Below are 17808 nucleotides of genomic sequence, written 5' to 3' on the forward strand. Positions count from 1 at the left end.
GATGGGATAGAGATGGGATGGGGATGGGATGGGATGGGGTGGGATGGGATGGGATGGGATGGGGAATGGGAGGGAATGGAAAGGAACGTAAGGGCTGTGCCAGCAATGCCGCCGCCAGAGGCCGCCCAGGCCCCGACCTCCGGGGTACCACGAAGCCACGGCGGCTGCTGGGGCCGCTCCCTGCACAGCGGCTTTGCCCCCAGCTCCTGAATCCCCCGTCGTTGTGTTCCCCCATGAGCCCCTGCCCTGAGTGCTGTGCTTCAGCCTCAGTTATTGAGCCCACTGTTACTGCCTTCTCAAAGGGTTGCCCAAGGAATCAGAACAGCAGAGCTCCCATTGGGCCCAAGGCAGAGTTTTGCTGAGGGTGAAGGAAGGAGGAAGTTTCAGCCCTGGATGGACGCCGTTCTGTGCCCACAGAGGAGCTTTGTGCCCTCGATGCTGAAGCAGCACCCAGAGCTGGCGGCGGGTGCAGGACCTGAACTCAGAGCCACAAGGAAATCAGAACAGGATGCAGTCAGTGCTGATTGTCACTGCTTTGACTCAGCTTTAAGACTCTGTGCAGAGTCTCAGAAATACCCACAGAGTAACAACAAAAAGGAGCAGGGCTGGAAAGGAACAGGGCTGGTTTTAATTGTTGTTGTTTTAAACTGTCCAATCAGGCGATGGTGTTAAGCCGTCATGTCGGACAGGTCCAGAAGGAGCTCATCCACATCCTCAACGTCACATCAGTTTCTCCTTCCAGTTCTTCTGTGAGCTCCATCAGAAGCTCCTCAAGGTTGTTGTCTTCAGTGATGGCTGCTTCCCCCGCCCCTGTGCAGCTCAGCTGCTAATTTTCTGCCCCTTGTGAGGAACATGATGTAGTGTTGGATTCCTCTGGCTGTGCCATGGGGTCTGCGTGGCTTCCTGGGAGCAGCTCCAGACTTGTGGGAAGGAAAAGAACAATCTACGTGACATTTCTGAGATGTGCTTTCAGCTCTGAGGTCTGTAGTTGACCCTCCCGCCCCTCACACCCACATAGGGATGGTGATTCGATTAACCTGCAGCTGCCTTTGGAGTTAAGGAAACCAGCAGGTGCCTTTTTCATCTGTTCAAGTAGAGCAGTTTGAGTCTGGCAATCAGGGGCTGGGCTTTGTAGCAGAAACACATTGCCACCCTCAATGCTTTGTCTGTAAACATGTCAAGAAATCTTCCTCTGCAAAATCCTGCTTGCTGGCTGAGGTACTTTTCCCCATGAACTCAGCAGAGGTTTTGACAAAGCAGTTTCAATGATCTCAGATGACCTCTTCCTTTGTTGCATTATGCCATGACACATCTCAAACACCCCATTTTCCCCCAGTGTGAAAGAACTTCTGTCTGATGGGAAAAGGGCATTAAGGAAGAACAAGTTGTGGTCATCACCTGCTTGGAAGCTTTATGACTTCGGTGCTGAGCACGGTGTATTCGGGCGGGACTGAAGCAAGAGTCTCCTAGGAAGAAACAAGACAGAGTATGAAGCACAGGTCAGAGTTTCCACAAGTACCTTGTGAGACATCTGCTGCCTTCAAGGGAAACAGAAGAGCTGTAGAACACTTGGAACTTCTTCCTTTTCTTCAAGGGCAATGTAAACCTTTCATATCCACTACTGCTTTTGCCACTGCTCTTACCATTGGTAGTTTTTTAGCTGGGGGCTCATCCGCGTCCTCAGCAGCAGATGGATGAATTTCTGCTGCTTTTCGTTTCTGTCTCCGCGTTGGGGGGAAGGTGTTTTTCCAATCAATGGGCCTCACAGAGACCCTGCGCCCACCTAAAGTAAAAGGAAGAGAGAGCTGGTACTGTCTTGCTGCGCCTCAAGAGAGATCAAGTTCTCTTATCAGTCCCACCACCCTTCCACAAAGTTAAATACATTTGGCCAGTGGAATTGCATTGCCCTGTCCGGGATTCTCAGCCATGTTTTGCACACGGTCATCTCTGTGTACCAACAACGCATACAAAGGAACAAAGAAACCCAATAGCTGCACTCAGTAATAATCCAGGGCAAGGAAAAGTCTGACAGAGAGCAATGCAAAATGACAGCACTGCTTTTCTGAGGCACCGTAACGAGCTCCTCGTGCTCACCTTTAACTCTTTTCTTGCAGGGTGATTCCCCTGCTTTTCCCTTCTCCTCCTCCGACCGTTTGCGTTTTAGTCCAGCTGGGCCATGGGAGGAAACTGGGATGTCAACTGCAAAGAGTCCCGGGAAAGAACAGTCAGATCTCAGTAGAAAAACAGTGCATCAAACCCAGGAGCCTGTTGAGTATCTGTACCTCTCTCTGGTGCCTTGTCAACCTCTGTCTGGTTCCCCAGACTTTTTGCAAGGCCGCTCTTTGGAGGAAGGCCACTGGTGTCAACTTCTGGCAGAAAAGAAACAAGGAATGATTGATGAGCGTCTCTTTGGGGCAGGTTTGAGCACAGTCAACCACAAGCTTCACATTTTCAAGCACTGTTTGTTACATTTGCCTTCCGCTGCCCAAATGCTGTGCAGTCAGCACAGACCTGCAGTGCATCTTCCTCACTCCAGAAAAAGCCCAGCGCTGCTCTGACAGCCAAGGCACAGACGGATATTTCACTATCACGACTCTCCCCTGCCTCCCCAATGAATGGTGACATGCATCCTGCACCCGCTCAGAACTGACATTCAGAATTGAGCCTTTCATGCTTCACGCCATCGGACACTCACTGTGGCTCAGCAGCGCAGTCGGTCTGTTCCCACCGCGTTCCTTCAGGTGGCGAAAGGCGCAGTGTGGTTTCTGGCAGCCTCCGGGCTGGTTCTCCCAGAAGCAGGGAATCAAACTGCGCTGCTTCTGCAGAGAGAAGGAAAGGAAGGGCCATGGAAACAGGCACATCAGGTCTGCAGGGAGATGCCGCGCTCCAACAGCCATCAGAAACCATTGTGTGGAGCCTTAGCTCTGTACCCTCATTTCCTGCCCCTCCTTTCACTACTCCAAGCAGCCAGAACGAACTGCTCTGGAGAAATCCAGGACGGAGAAGGCCCGACAGGGCACAACCGAGCCCTGCTGGCAGGAGGGCAGTGCCACTCTCTCCTACCACCCAGCTCCAGCAGCTTTAGGAGGCTGAGCAATGCGAGCTTTTTGCATCTGGGGAGAAAATGCTTTTGGCTCCTAATGCAAACATCTCCCGCTGTGATATACCTAAGGCACTGAATTCTCTGCCTTCTTTACCTCCTCCCAGTCCCCTCTAGAAACAGAAACCAGTAAGATTTTCACAGCAAACATATCCAGCCTGCAGAAGTGCATTCAGCCCAACCACAGCCATGAAAAGTGGTGTTGTAGACTAAGCTGGAAAGCACATCTTTAGGCAAACACTCACATCAATCCTCATGTGACGGAACTTGCAGTTACTCCTCGAGCAGCCGCCCTCCATCCACAGTCTGCAGACTCGTTCGCTCCCCAGAGCCGCTTCACAGTGGCGGAAGGGGCAGCTGTCTCCCTGCAAGCACAAGGAAACCACAGGAAAATAAGAGCACAGCCTGAAACGTGTCCATGCCATTAGCCCAGGCTGTTAGCAGCGCTATGAGGGTAACATCACCAGCAGGTCTCCCCTGCTCCACCCCTTTCTCTTCAACATGAGGAAATGGAAGAAAACCCAGGCAGAAGAAAGTCAACCGTACCTTAGTGCAGGTGGAGTAGAAGTAGAAGTAGCAGTCGCCTCTTTGCTGAGACATGGTGAAATTCTTAGAGCCCGTCTGGGTTATCTCCAGAGGAATTCCCTGCTCTTGCAAAGAGACGGTTGTGCTCGAACTGCTTGGATCCCCAAAGAGTCCTCTCGGACCGGAACCCTACAGGAAGTGCCTACAAGGGAAGAATCATGAGGAATAAGCATTTTCCCAGCTTTCTTTTGATGCAGTTTGGGCTCTCGAGGAGGGCAATGCCTTGGAAGCAGCTGGTTGCAAGAACTGTGCCAGCTCTGGAACCAATGTTGTCTAAGTGCCATGACTTCCCCAGCAAGTGCTGTTCTCCATCCCACCAGCAGTTATATACCTTGCAGCACACATTTTGTCTTCCTGCCATGAGAAGGACTCCATCATCTACCCTTGCTGCAGCTGCAGTGGATGCAGTGCTACCACTCACACGTTTGAGAAACCTCCAGTTCTGGCTTACCCGGGCACAGCTGCAGTTCTCCTCCCTTCCAGCTAACACACCAGTGCAATGGCTGGGCAACACCGTCAGTGAGAGCAGGTAGCACCAGCAGCCACCACCACCGTCACTGCCAGCCGGGACGAGGGCTGACACAGCGTGTCCACACTCTGCGCAGCACTCACGGCTCTGGCACTCACTGGTGGCAGCCGCGGCCCCAGGCAGCGCTTGTGAGCTCACTGTGCTTGTGATGTCACTGCACAGCCCACGGCCCAGCTCAGCACCTGGATCTCACCAGGACTTCAGGGGGTTCTGTTAAAAATGTGCTGGATCCGGGGGTCAATAAAGCACAAGTTGCACTCCATGAAGTCTGTGCTCTCCTTCCCTTCTAATGTCTAAAACAAAGGCTGGGGACCAGCAGCAGTTCTGCAGGGCTGTAGCAGCGATGCTCAGTCACGGCTTGAAGCAGAGATTGAGCACCTGGTGGGATGGCAGGGCCAACCCAGGGCAGCTCAGGCACATGCAAACCCCTCCCAGACATCACTGAAAGGTTGGCAGTGCAGGTGAGGGTGTCTGACTGGAGATCACTGCCTGCCTGAGCCCTTCCAATGGTCAGCAGTTTTTTCCTTCCTTTCTGTGCCCACAGCTGCTGCACTTGGGCTTATCCTCACCTGCTGCAGCCCAGGACTTTGATACCCCATTATCACTGCTGTGCTTTCCATTGCACTGCAGCATCACACAGGGCAGTAATGGCAGTTCATCATCCTCACCAAAACGTGTGACAGAATCTCACAAGGAATCAATTTCCCCTGCAAACAGCCACTCGGAAGGGCCTCCATTGAGCTGGGAGCTCCTCCCCAGCCCAGCCGTTCTGCTCAGACTCCTTCCAGCAGCCGCCCAGCACCAAACCCAGCTCACCTTATTGGCCTGGTCAGTCCGGGCTGTGCCCAGCTCACACACACGCCGCAGCGGTGCCTGCAGTGGGCTCCCAAAGGATGATCTCCAACAAGGAACGCTCACAGCTCAGTGTCTGTGTGCAGCACGCTCACCAGAGCACCAGCTCTGCGCGACAGCTGGGGGCCAAACCCTCCCAACCCAGCAATGACTGTGACCTCACACAGACCCACATCACTGCTGCTCTTTCATCATAAACACAGGCAGCCAGCACCTCCTAGATCCAATTGTAAGAGACCAACACAAGGGTCACCCAGTGGGGTTATCTGAAGTAAAGTAACAGAGAACTGAGGTGACTCTTGTCACAACACTGGGAATGGGGACCAAACCTTCAGGCCAGGTTTCTTGCAGTTAAGATTCCTCAGAGGGAGGTTTGCAGTCCCAGAGAAGCCCATGAGCTCCTCTGCACGATGCTCAGAGCAGAGCTGCCTCGTGATTCATCAGTGCTCCATTCCATAACTAAGTACATCTCAGATGAAATAATAATATTTCATGGTCACTTCTTCCTTTCTGTGAGACAAGCCTTAAATGTGTCTTTTTAAAGTCGTCGTGCACCGAATCTACAGCATGCTAGCAATATAGCTAGGTATAATGACATCACATAGAATGGAGTGTTTGCAGGGCTTAAGGCCGTGAATCACGGGTGAGATGTGATATTCCCACTGCAATGATGCTTTTAGGGCAGGTTTAAGTGCCTTCTGCTTTGTGTAACGTGGAGTAACTGCTCGCTGCCTGCTGGAGGAGGGTCAGTTTGGAGTGCCCCATGGAGGGATCTGTGTGCAGCTGGTTTGGGTGACACTTGGCTGTGCCTGGTTTGATCCCTGGGCATGTGGGGCTGCAATAGCAGGTGGCTTTCCTGGAAGGCTTCAGCATGAATTGGAGTGTTGCACTGTTCAAAATGACAGTGGTAGGATTTATCTGGTGTGATCACCCTGCGTGTTCACCTGTGTGACATCCTGTTGGCTGGAGATGGCAGCACGTCTGTCTGTCTCCTCACACTGTGTTGCAGCTGACCTGGGGCTCATCTTTGCTTTGTGCTCAGCTCCCTTCTCTCAAGTCTTCTCATTGCAGTCACGATGTTTGCATGCCCTTGCCCAGTCCCAGCTCCTCTCTGACCATCAGCATCGCTTCGTTCCTCCTGTGTGATGTTTTGATTCTCTTCATGAGTGGCATCTCCCAGTCCGGTCTCATCTGCTGCACTCGAGTAGCACCTCCTGCCCTGTCAGCCCCACTTACCACAAGGCTGCCTTGAAGAGCTCTGTTAGCTGCCCGTGCTCCCTTTGTGCTCCTCTACAGTGATCCATGGTGTGCGGGGGCAGAGCTGTGTCAGGGCTGGGAAGAGCCCATCTGCCTGCCCTGGCTCTGCCATAGCACCAGGCCTGCTTCATGGAGAGCATTTAAAGGGCAGAGCATCTCATTCTTCAAAAAAAGGCTCAGATCCCTTGGAATAGGAATCCAGGAGATGGTTTTATTGATATATGCCAAAATAACAGCATTTGATTTCACAGAAGCATTTGAAGACCAATCTACAACTATAAAGTAGCTAACACATAAAAGATGTGCTTGTGAATCCTTGAAATTAGCAAGAGAAGCAAAAGCCCTTAAGGGCTGCAGTTGTCAAGGGGATGTTATTTCACTGAGGCTGTGTGCTCCTGTGCAGGTGGAGGTGTTCCTTCAGAGGAGTGTTTCTCTTTGGGGAGGATAGCAAAGATTTGAGCGTGGGGTGTAGCTCAAAGCATCTGCCCACCAGGCAGTACTGCGTCCTGCCACCAGTGCGTTCTGCCCTATTTCTTTGTCTTGGCCTCCTAAGACAGAATACTGTCAACGTAACTTCCCGAATTGCCAGTTAATTACTGCCCCAAATTGTGAGTTGGAGGCTGCGCAGCCTGCATTGGCTCCCTGGCTGACAGCCTTCCTGCAGGTGGGGAGTGGAATGCGGTGTGAGTCCTTCCTGCCCTGCAGACAGCCCCCTCCTCACAGGCAGCTGTGCGTCCAGCTGTGCGTCCAGCTGTGCATCCAGCTGTGCGTCCAGCTGTGCATCCAGCTGTGCATCCAGCTGTGCATCCTCCCTGTTCTCCCGGGCAGTGCATCCCAGCGCTGCTCTCTGCCCAGCCGCAGGGTAAGGTGACGGCTGAGCTGCTGCTGTTCCCGTCAGCATGTAATACGTGCTGCCAGCCAGCCCAGATTAAGACCTTATAATAAGATTTCTGCATATATGCACATCTAGCTCACTCTGCCTGATTTATTGTTAATATGATATGATGGTTTCTGACCGCATGCTACTATTTTTAGTCATTTTCTTCCTCTGAAAGCCAGTAATGCAGGAAGCTCAGCCATCTCCAGTGTACCGCTGCTTTGCAGAGGAATACTCGTTCTTTCACTTGAGATGATTTTGTGCTCGTTGTTTTCCATTTAACGATGAGCGTGTGAACCATGGTGCTGGTTGTAACCTTATCCTGAGATGTTAGAGACCAGCGATCCTGCTTGAAATCCAGGGAGAGGCTCCAGCAAGACTAATTTGTATGTGTACAGCAGCGTCATGTTCCATCATTACTAACTGTTTAAAATATATCTGGCTCCTATAACTGCTGGAAAATTATCCTTTGAAAGCAAGTATGAAGGGATTGGAAAAAATAGTAATGCTGTGCTCGGCTTTGCTCTCCCAGGACAAGTGGGAGTGGGCTCTTTGTTCTTCCAGTTCACCCATTGATTTCATTGTAGTGGGGTAGAAAAGAAAGGAAGATTTTCCCTTCAACATCATTTGAATTACCTGTTCCTGAGGCCTCACTTCTTGAGCCTGTCCAGGCTCCATGGCATCCCTTCCTTCTGTTCTGGTGCAGTTTGTAAACATATGTGTGGAAAATAGATAGCTGTGTGTTACTGTCAGTTAACATCTGCAATGTTGAAGTCACCCATAAGGACCAGGGCAGCTGGATTTCAGGTCTCTCTCAGTTCCTTAGAGAACAGTGCCTCCATGTCCCCATGCTTGCTGGGTGGCCACTCCCACGGCACCCACTTTATTTGCTTGTCTTGACTTTCTGATGCAGGGGGAGACACTGGCTGGGAGATTCTGATGGAGGAACAGCCAAGAAGCGTTTTGGAGCCAGACAGAGTGAGGAGCCGTTGGGTCCCTGTGCCCAGAGCTGGTGTTCGATCTCCGTAGGAGATGGAGCAGGATATTGCTGCAGTGCACTCACCTGAGATGCTCTTCTTCCCTGAGAACACTTAGAGTGGCATTAATTTTTAATGCTGCTGTCTCTGTTTCTTCTCCACGTGGTCGGCTCATTGCTAGTTTGCAGTTTGTTTGAGTACTTTGAGGCTGCAAGACAGACAGGACTAAGAAGAGCCTTAGTGTGGAATGTTTAATCTTCCAATCGATTTCACTAAACTAAACCAAAGCAACGGTAGCAAATCCAGGAATCTACTATTAAAGTTGACCTACATAGTGGGAATAAAATTGGTCTCCTGCTTTCTTTTGCTTCCTGTTTTACTGTTGAGAGTTCTGTGAATGTTTTCCTTAGAGTCAGTTAAAGTTTATTGCTACTCCAAGAACAATTCCTGCCTGGCTGGGTGGCACACGCCTGGGTGGGGAGCTGGGAAGAGATGGGCACCTTGTGCCAGGAGAGCTGCACAAGAGTGAAAGCCAAGCAAGTGAGAAGGGAGAGGGATTTAGCGCTGGGCTGTAATTGGAAGTTTGTCAACAGAGCATTAGCATGGAGTGCTTCCAGCAAACCCTGAGAGGGGGCAGAGGGAAATACTGCTTTTCTTAGCATAGCTTCAACCAGTCCAAACCAAGTGAAATGGCTTCTTTAGGCCTGTTGCTCAGTGTGGCTGTCTTGGTTAGAACTTTTTCTTTTTTACTGATGCCCAGAGAAGACTGGCCGGGATTTTCTTGCTGTGAGGTCTCATCACTCACTGCTTCCATTCTGCACCAATTGAGGCATAACTCAACTTACAGAACTGAAAAAGTAAGACTCAAGTTTTTCTTAGCAGCTCTGGAGCTGAATGTGCCATCCTTATAGAATCACCTGTCAAAGTTGCTCTGGTTTTTACCATGTAATTCTCTACCCCTTCTCTGATGTGTGCCTGAAAAAACCTCTGGTCTGAGATCTGGGAAGTGGATTGCAAAGGAGACTGTGAGGTGTGACGGTTGTGGGTTGGTTTTCCACAAGACTTGTATGTTTCCTGCAAAATTTAGATGCAACATCATTAATAGTGGGAACTTTCTGATGTCTGAAGGAGATTTCTGACGTAGGCACTTCTAAATGCGTGACCGTAGACACAGAATTTGGCTTTTCTGACATAAAACTAACAGGAATCCAAATTCAGCCTAGCATGATAAAGGTGTTGTTGAAGATGATGGAACCGTGTTGGTTTACATAACTTGCATTGGCCAGCAGATTATATCTTAATGATACACAAAGTACATCTTTTACTTTATTTTAGAAGATAAGTATTTCTAGCTTGAGTAAATGCTGTTTTAACTTAAAGCACATAGAAATTCTTATCTCTTGCTTTTTTTGTGTGTGTACATATATATATGTATATATACGCACACATAGTATAGGAGGAGAGAAGAGGAAAAGTCAAATACGTTTAGGTCTGTTCCTCATCCTTGCTTCCTTCTCTGGTTTTTCCCTGTACAGAAGTTCATAGGGTTTGAAGATGCACTGGAACAGCAGAAGAAAGAGCTACAAATCCAAGTGGAACACCTTGAATTTCAGACTCGACAGTTGGAGCTGAAGACCAAAAACTATGCAGATCAGAGTAAGCAAAGCTGTGCACCAGATACGATTATGTAGTTTGCTTTCCATGAGCATATACTTGCAGATATTCTTCATGTGCTGTTTTTTCTTGTTTGTTTTAATGTAGTTTGTGGAAAGCCTGAAATCTGTGGCTGTCCCTTTCTTTGGTATAAAAATCAGAGCAATCTACAGGGTGCGACATATCCACACTAGTGTAGTGCAGGTTTCATTGCTTCTCTTGCATGGAGCATGTCTAGATCTGTATGTTAGCTGATGGGTGGAATCTTTTCTTGGCAGTTTCACGGCTGGAGGAGCGTGAATCAGAAATGAAGAAAGAGTATAATGCTTTACATCAGCGTCACACAGAGGTAAGCTGTTGCCTGATTCCTTCCAAATAAACAAACTCTTAGCTTACCCATAAAACCACATCAGAGAATTGGGTTTTTCATCCTGACAGTGACTAGAGCTTCAGAAACTTGAGAGCATCAACATTATCTGAAGGGAGGGTGCAAGGAGGATGAAGCCATGCTCTTTTCAGTGGTGCCCAGTGCCAGAACAAGAATCAGAGGGTGCAAACCGGAACACGGGAGGTTCTGTCTGAACATCAGATAGCACTTTTTAAAAGAAATTTTAAGGAATTGGAAGTAAATGCTGGAAAACAATATTCAAAAAACAGAAATCACAGAATATCCCAAGTTGGAAGGGACCCATAATGATCATGGAGTCCAATGGAGTCTTTTGTTTTATTCTGTTTGCCTCACGTATTTTTTCCTCTTCTCAGATGATCCAGACCTATGTGGAACACATCGAACGATCCAAGATGCAGCAGGTTGTGGGAAATAATCAAACTGAGGGCAATGTACCTGGGAGAAGGTAGGGCCATAACCTCTCCATATAATGTTTGCCATCCAGGAACTTATCAAATGAGTGCATATTTGCAAGAGAAAGAAACCAAAGGATCTTTCCCTGTGGGCATGGATTGTACCTGAAGCTTTTTGTAATGGGTTGAGGGTGAGTTGTGGATAAGTTCTCTAAGGTTTGACAGAGAGGAGTTTTTTGTGTTCTGTTACAAAGCTTAGACTTCATTGTGCTGCTGCAGATGGACGTCTTCTGGAAAGCAACGTTTGTGTTCTCAGGTATCATGTAAAAGACTGATCCATAAAATGGATGGGGATGGAAGAGAGTGTTCATTTGTGTGTGTCTGTGTGCATGTGTGATAGCCAGCGAAACTGGAGTAGTTAAACGCATTAGCCTTTATGTAACTTCTTCCCCAGTTTCTTAAGGGAAGATTTATCTGAGTCAGTCACTCAATAGATCTACTTATGCCCATGAAAGTGCTTTGTTTTTTTCCCCTCTGTTTTCATAGCACCAAAGTGATCAGAGCCTGCCTCTGTTTAAAGGAATGGCAGTAGCAGGAAATGAAGTGCAGTATATAAAACCACTCTATTAAAACCACATATAAAAAGATAATTTCAAATGAAGAAAAGAAGAAATATTCTTCCTATTTTCTAAACATAAGGTTATTTTAGTACCTTCTGTTTAGATCCGTAACATTTAAATACTAGTGTGTCCATTAGGTTTGGGATAAAGAAAGTGGAAGGAAGTGTCAGGTCTTGAAATAAACAATATAAGCTCTCTGGAAGCTGTGGCTTCCTTTTGCTGGGTTGGAGTGCCTGGGAAGGAATTCAGATCATCAAGGTTTTGGTTGTGTATTGTAAAACAGCAGAGGAGAGAGCAAGAGAGACACAAACTGCTCCCCGATTCCTTGCAGACGTGATGTTCCTTCCCCAGACAGTGCTTGGCCTCCTGCCCGAGCATCGTGCTGTGAGGGGAAGGTTTGGGGGTCAGCCTCTGGTTCCGTACTGGTGCCTTACTGGTGTGCACACAGGGCTGCTGGGGGGAACGGGAGTTTTGTTCACAGCTGTTGGTAACGTAACATTGTGTTAGAAGGAAGGGAGGATGCTGAAGGAAAATGGGCTCTGTAACTGCAGAACATCCATGTTTGAGACTTCTGCTGGGCTGTGTGCCTCTGCTGTCAGATGTCTCTGTACAAGCTCTTAGGCACACCCATGGTGAAGGAGAAACAGGGTGGATTAGGTCTTTGTTCAGTCCAACTCACCTCTCCCACCTACCTGAAAGGTATGAATGTTTGTAGGAAGAACAGCTGTGCTGATGTGTGCGTTTCTGTCTTGTTGCCATCTCCATGTCTCAGCTGGGAACAGGGGGAGCTGGGAATTGCTGAGCTGGCAGGGTGCAGCATTGCAGGAAGCCAAGTGTCAGTGTGTGGTCCTGTTTCTTTTGTTCTGCAGAGAGCAGCTCAGCTCTCCTGCCATGGAGAATATCCAGCAGTGTTTCAGGGGCAGCAATATAGCAGTTTGAAGCAGTTATACCCTAAACTCCAGAGGCAGAGAGACTTATCTAGGCTTTCTCCTGCACAAACTCTGAAGGACAGCACAAATCTGTAGCGGATCTAAAAGGAACTGGAATAGGAACATTCTGATCTGGCTGAGTTCTTTCCATATAGTAAGTTCTCAGTGCTGTGTTTTCTGCAGAGCAGTAAATTGGTGTCATGTCAGAGAGTGGCTTAGAAAAATAAAACTGATCACAGAATACAGTGTAACCCTTTCCCATCTGAAGGTAATGCTTTTCTAGCAGACCAGTGGAAAAATATAGAAATCTATACAAGGAAAGAAGAGCAGAAGCTGGATGGTGGCCTCTGTAGGTGAATGGAGGCAGGCATGATGGGTATGGAAAGAGAAGATATGGGGTGAAAAGAACCAGTAGGTTGTTAGGATTGTGAGAGTGTGTGTTCCTGACAGCTCCCTCAATAGGTTGTTTCTGTTTTCCTCTGCCCCAAACCAATCCTGATCACAGCTGTAATGGTTTGAGTGTGTTAGGCTGGTTGCCCCCCCACACCCCGTTCTCTGGTATGAAGGACAAACCTTGCACTGAGGATTATCTCTATGTTGGAGGGATGCTATTCCATGTAACGTGTTGCTAGTTCCTGGAAGAATGGGAAGAAAGAGCAGCTCTCTGTCTGTCACAGCCCTTGCCAGGCCTCCATCTGAATCTGTAGGAACAGCAGCTGGGAAGTGGGTCGTTTTCCTTCATTTCAAGCTTTGGGCTGTTCATGTGTGCTGTATTTGTGTATGTTTGTGCCTTTGAGGGTTGTGTGGTCCTGTGTCTGCACAGCTGCGTGTGGGTGAACACCAGCACTTGTGAGTTGGTACACTGATGTGTTTTGGGGGGGATATGGGTGTAATCTCTCAATGTCTTCCTACATGTTTGTGAGTGCATTTGGTTACCTTCACCTGTGGATGTGCTTGGGTGTGTTTTATATGGTAGACTGTGTAAATACATATTTGCATAAGGCTGTAAATGCACCAAGGGTGCTTCCTTGTCACTTGAGAGAAGATGGTGCAAGAACTGCTGAGGGGTGTGTGTGTCTGCTGCCATCTGAGGAGGGGAATGGGTACAGTGCACACCTCCAAGTAGTATGAATAAAAGTGCATGCATTCGCTGTCTCTGATAGGGCTGCATGTTTGCATGACCTTCATTCCCTAATAGTTGTTGTTGTGTTTTTTTGTTGTTTTTTTTTTGTCTTGCTTTTTGTGCAATTGCTGCTCTGTTTTGGCTGTTAGGTTTGTCGCTGCAGTCATCGCCAGTCATGGAGGAAAAGGTAAATCCTACTGCTATTCGTTAATCATTGTTCTGGAGGTTGCTGTTGGGTGGTCGTGGTGTGATGCTGAAAGGTTCTGTGCTGGCCTATTTGCCCTCTTTGTGTACTGACATCTGCATTAGATTCACTCACATGGCACACTTCCCTTGGCTGGTGCAGAGGGAGCCAGCAAGCTGCTACATCAGGAAGGAGCTCATGCACCCAAAGCAGAAGGGGCAGAGGATGGATTCCAAACTGGGATCATCCCTGTGTGATTGGACATTTGCACTTCACCTTCCAGATTACTTTAAAAAGTTGTCTTTTCTCCTTTAAATTAGAATCATCAAATCACCAAGGTTGGAAAAGATCCCCAATGATCCAAGTGTCCACCTACCACCAATATTTCCCTTCTAAACCATGCCCTGCCTACCGCATCTACACGTTTCTTGAGCACTTCCTATATGAGCACAAAATACACCTCTTTTCTAAGCAGGGCAGGAAATGCGTGTCACCAGTAACTGTCAGAATGCACATCTGACTTTGGCTGAGGCAGTGAGTTCTGCACCCTCAGCTTACAAAGAGGGCTGTTGCCACCTTGCAATGATGGCAAACCTAGTAGTTCTGTTACATTTTCTAAGCTTTAAGGTCTTACAGGAGGAGCATTCTGATCCAGGTTTTGGCTACTGCAAGCCCTTATAGAGGCTTTTGCTGTTTTCCTCACAACATGAGGTGGAACTAACCAAGTGCTCAGAGTCCCCCTGGACCAGAAGGACGTGGGTGTATGAAAGTCACTCCAAAGGGCTGTAGTCAGCACTGAAAATTTATAGCAACCCTGAGGATATTCTGAACTCTGGGGACTGGTAACACCAACGTCAGGACTGTGAAACTGAAGTTATCTTTCCTGCAGTTTTTCCTTGGTGGGGCACAGTAAGCAGCCATTCCAAGCAGGAGCCATGCTGGCACAGCGGTGCAGTGCGCCGTGTCAGCTGGACAGTGCTCAGAATGGAAAGGCTGAGCATTGGTCTCTTCCGTTAGACATTTTGCTTTCACTTTGTAAATGAACTCTTTTCTGCCCCTGCCATGTCAGTGTGTTTGAGTCAGTCCTGGGGCAGCCTCAGATGCAGCTGCAGTTGTTTTTCACCCGTGGTCACAGATCACAGGATCACAGAACAGGTTGGGTTGAAGGGACTGCTGGAGGCTGCCGGTCCCACTGTGTGATGGTGGTAGCTGAGCTGAGTCTTGGTGAAATGATTGCTGTGTCCAGGAGCAGTGCTGTACTGGGCTGGCATGGAGCCTGATGGAGCAGGGAAGCAGATCGGTGTCTTGCAAGGAGGTGTTGACTGCTGCCCTGTTTCTGGAGTGTTCATGCTGACAAGCTACTTTCTTTTTTGAGTTTCCACCTCCACTGCTTGCTCTACATTTTCTCCCACTGGAACTTGGTCCCCAAATCTGTGCCAGCTTCCATATTGAGAATCAAATCCACAGCTTGCTGGTCACCTGCACTTGCCAGAAAGGAGAGTGATAAAGAAAAAGTAATACAGACATCTGGCTTTATGAGTGATGCATTTATTTATAAGTTTGTATAAATTCTGAATTTTGAGAAGACTGTAGTTGGATATGGAGGAGGAATCACAGAATGCAAGTATTACTTCTCTTGCTTAGTATTAGAAGTGATCCAAAACCCACTGATTTCTGCTGTTGGTGCAAACCAGGTTTGGGGTGGAATGTGCAGAAGTGGCATGTAGGTGACTCACTTCAGCCTCTTTCTTCGTTCAATGATGCCCATTTTGTTGTGGGATTGTCTGCTGTGGCGTTTTCCCACGGTGCACCCATTTCTCAAAGGACACATTGGTTTGAATTTGCTCGGTTTCTTTGCACTTTTGCTTTTCCTTCAAACACTGCATGGGGGTGCTGATGTCAGTTGTGCCTGTCCTGGTCACTTGACCCCCTTTGACTTTCTAGGCAGATGGTTGGCTCTACCTGTAGACACTCTGGGTCTGAACAAACAGCACCATGGAGCTGTGGGTTTGGGAATCCACACAACTGCTAAGCTGGGGCAAGGAGTGCGGTTCAGTTTCTAATGACTAACATTTTGCATGAGCTAGTGTGCTGTTTCTTTTGTGTATGAAGCTCGTAAACAGCTAACAGATTGGCTTTCCCTCTCTCTCTGTTTCTCTGTTTAGCAGGAAGGAGCGTCCTAACTCTCTGAATGTCTTCCCCCTCGCGGATGGCATGGTACGTGGGCAGATAGGGGCCAAGATCGTCCCAACACTGGACCACTGGCACCTGAGTGGCCTCGGGCAGCTGCAGTCCAACTCCAGCTACAAGGATTTACAGACCATCACAGAGCAAGGGTTTCCCACTCTGCCACTGTCAATAGCATCCATGTTTTCATTAAGGTGGAGGTTAACCTGTGTCCATAACCCTTTGCAGCCTCTTCCTGCTGTGAGTTTACTCTTGTGGTGGCTGTGATGAGGTGGGAGGATGTCCCATCGCAGATCTGGTGTACAGTGTGGGATGGATTTATAAGGCTCCTCATGCTTGTTACCCCCTTGTCTCAGTGTTAATCTCTTGGCTGGCCCTAAGTTGAAAAGAGTATATGTGAGGACAGTTAGAAATATAGTGAAGATAAAATCCTTACCTTTTTTAGCTTATTTGTGAGAGGAAATGATGGAACCTGCCTCCTCTCTTTCCCTCTCTAAGAGCAAAGCTTTTGCTCCTCAGATGGGGCTAGAAGTAGAGTTACTCTTGCTCTTCAGCAGTTGTTCTTTTTGTCTTACCACTCTTCGGGCCTTCCTATTTTCAGCTAAAAGGGGTACTAAACATCTGACTGCCCAAGTCCTGCACTGTGCTTTTAAAGCTCTTCACTTCCTCACACATCTGGTCTGCAGCTCTAGTCTTGTGCTGTGTATATCCAGTACGCCTGTCACATTCAGTGCACTGCCTTCTGCACTGGGGCTTGCCAAAAGCCTCACAGCATGGCAGCCACACCAGAGCAGCTGGATCGTTGTGCCTTTTGCTTCAGGTGCTGTGCCATTTGGAGACTGGTCTGAGTTCAAAGACCCAGAGATTGTGCTCTTAGTTGACAGATCTGTGCATTTATTAACAGCTGAGGCCGCTCATGATGAGCCATCTTTCCCACATTCTGTGCCTGCAAACTTCTCAGTCTTTGCTCAGAATCCTACCAGATTCTTAAACGATGTTTCCCAGGTGCCTGGTGTCAGCCCTGACAGCCAGTGATGCATCCACCCAGCATGGCTTGCAGTGTGTCCTCCCTGCAGAGCTTCTGGTCTGCTTTAAAGGTGTCTTAAAAGGCACTAATCAGATCCTACACTAATTTCTGGAGAGCTTTACTGCAGTTAGGGAATAGCAAAACCACAGTGCAGTGGGATGTGGATGTGAAGGTGTAGCTTCAGATAGTCTGACGTGTGCCAGCACATTGCTGCACACAATCACACGGCAGCCAAAATGTACAGAGAGCGTATTTGTACTTCTGGAAAAAATTTATTCCTATGGATCTCTGAACAGCACTGCACACTGTGGTATGGGTGTGCTCTTGAGCTCTCTGTTGGTCAGGCATGTGTGGCAGGTGTAAGCCTTTAGAGGAGCTGGAACAAAGTTGAGGTGAGATCCACCTTCCAGACTACTGAAGGCATCATTCTTTCAGAGATATCATTGCGGGGCTTCTGAGAGGTTTTCAGTGAGAGCTGAGGGGAACTCAGCAGTAATTCAGGATCTGCATTGCAGGAGAATACAGCGGGAATCCACATAGATTGTAAGCTTTGGTTTCCAAGCTCAAGTAATGGAGAGTTACTGACTTGATGACTTTGTCATTTATTATTGGTGATGTCAGGCAAAAAGTCCATTTCTGGTAAAAAGAAAACATGCAGAAATAGTACCGTGCTGCTCTACATGTATTTGATGGGTGGGTCTGGGGCTTGTGTTGATGCTTGCTAGGAAAATTCAGAAGTGGGAAACACAATAAGGAGGTCAGCTGATAGTGTGCAGATAGAGCTCGGGCTATGGAAGACCTGGATAGCTGGGGTGTTAGGGAGGATTTCCTAAGGCTGTTGAAGAAACATATGAATAATTAAAAGGACTGATTATCTGACTCTGGATTTGCAGTTTGGAATGGAAAATTTTCCTCCTGCGAGCTACTTGTGTGCACTCTGACTAAAAATGCTGTTTTTCAGCTCTTCTGCATGGCTGAAATCTCAGCAGTGGTGCTCGTGCACTTCTTGCTTTTTCTTCATCTGCTCTGATATTTCACTGACATCGACTGCAGACACGTAACTGACTTTATTTTCCCAATATGTGTATCTTGACTTTTCTGGCTAGT

At 48.2% G+C, this 17808-nt stretch overlaps 1 protein-coding gene and 1 long non-coding RNA gene across 2 annotated transcripts; one reads left to right on the plus strand and one right to left on the minus strand.

The window, feature by feature from the left end:
- Nucleotides 1–826: 826 nt before the first annotated feature.
- Nucleotides 827–3741, minus strand: LOC146752397 (uncharacterized). The gene is made up of 8 exons (XM_085531956.1): nt 3647–3741; nt 3346–3465; nt 2696–2819; nt 2283–2369; nt 2095–2199; nt 1644–1783; nt 1399–1466; nt 827–920 (listed from the first exon to the last, which is right to left on the minus strand). Exons 1-8 carry the CDS (start codon nt 3698–3700, stop codon nt 827–829), a joined length of 792 nt encoding a protein of 263 aa, XP_085388082.1. The 5' UTR covers nt 3701–3741.
- Nucleotides 3742–9717: 5976 nt separating this feature from the next.
- LOC146752398 (uncharacterized) lies at nt 9718–10668 on the plus strand. Its single transcript, XR_014940651.1, has 3 exons — nt 9718–9833; nt 10109–10179; nt 10593–10668. It is a non-coding gene; the product is annotated as an uncharacterized LOC146752398 (long non-coding RNA).
- The last annotated feature ends 7140 nt before the right edge of the window (nt 10669–17808 follow it).

The sequence above is a fragment of the Coturnix japonica genome, unplaced genomic scaffold (assembly GCF_054131305.1).
Source record: "Coturnix japonica strain WE unplaced genomic scaffold, WE-NBRP24 Scf046, whole genome shotgun sequence".
Classification (NCBI taxonomy): Eukaryota; Metazoa; Chordata; class Aves; order Galliformes; family Phasianidae; genus Coturnix; species Coturnix japonica.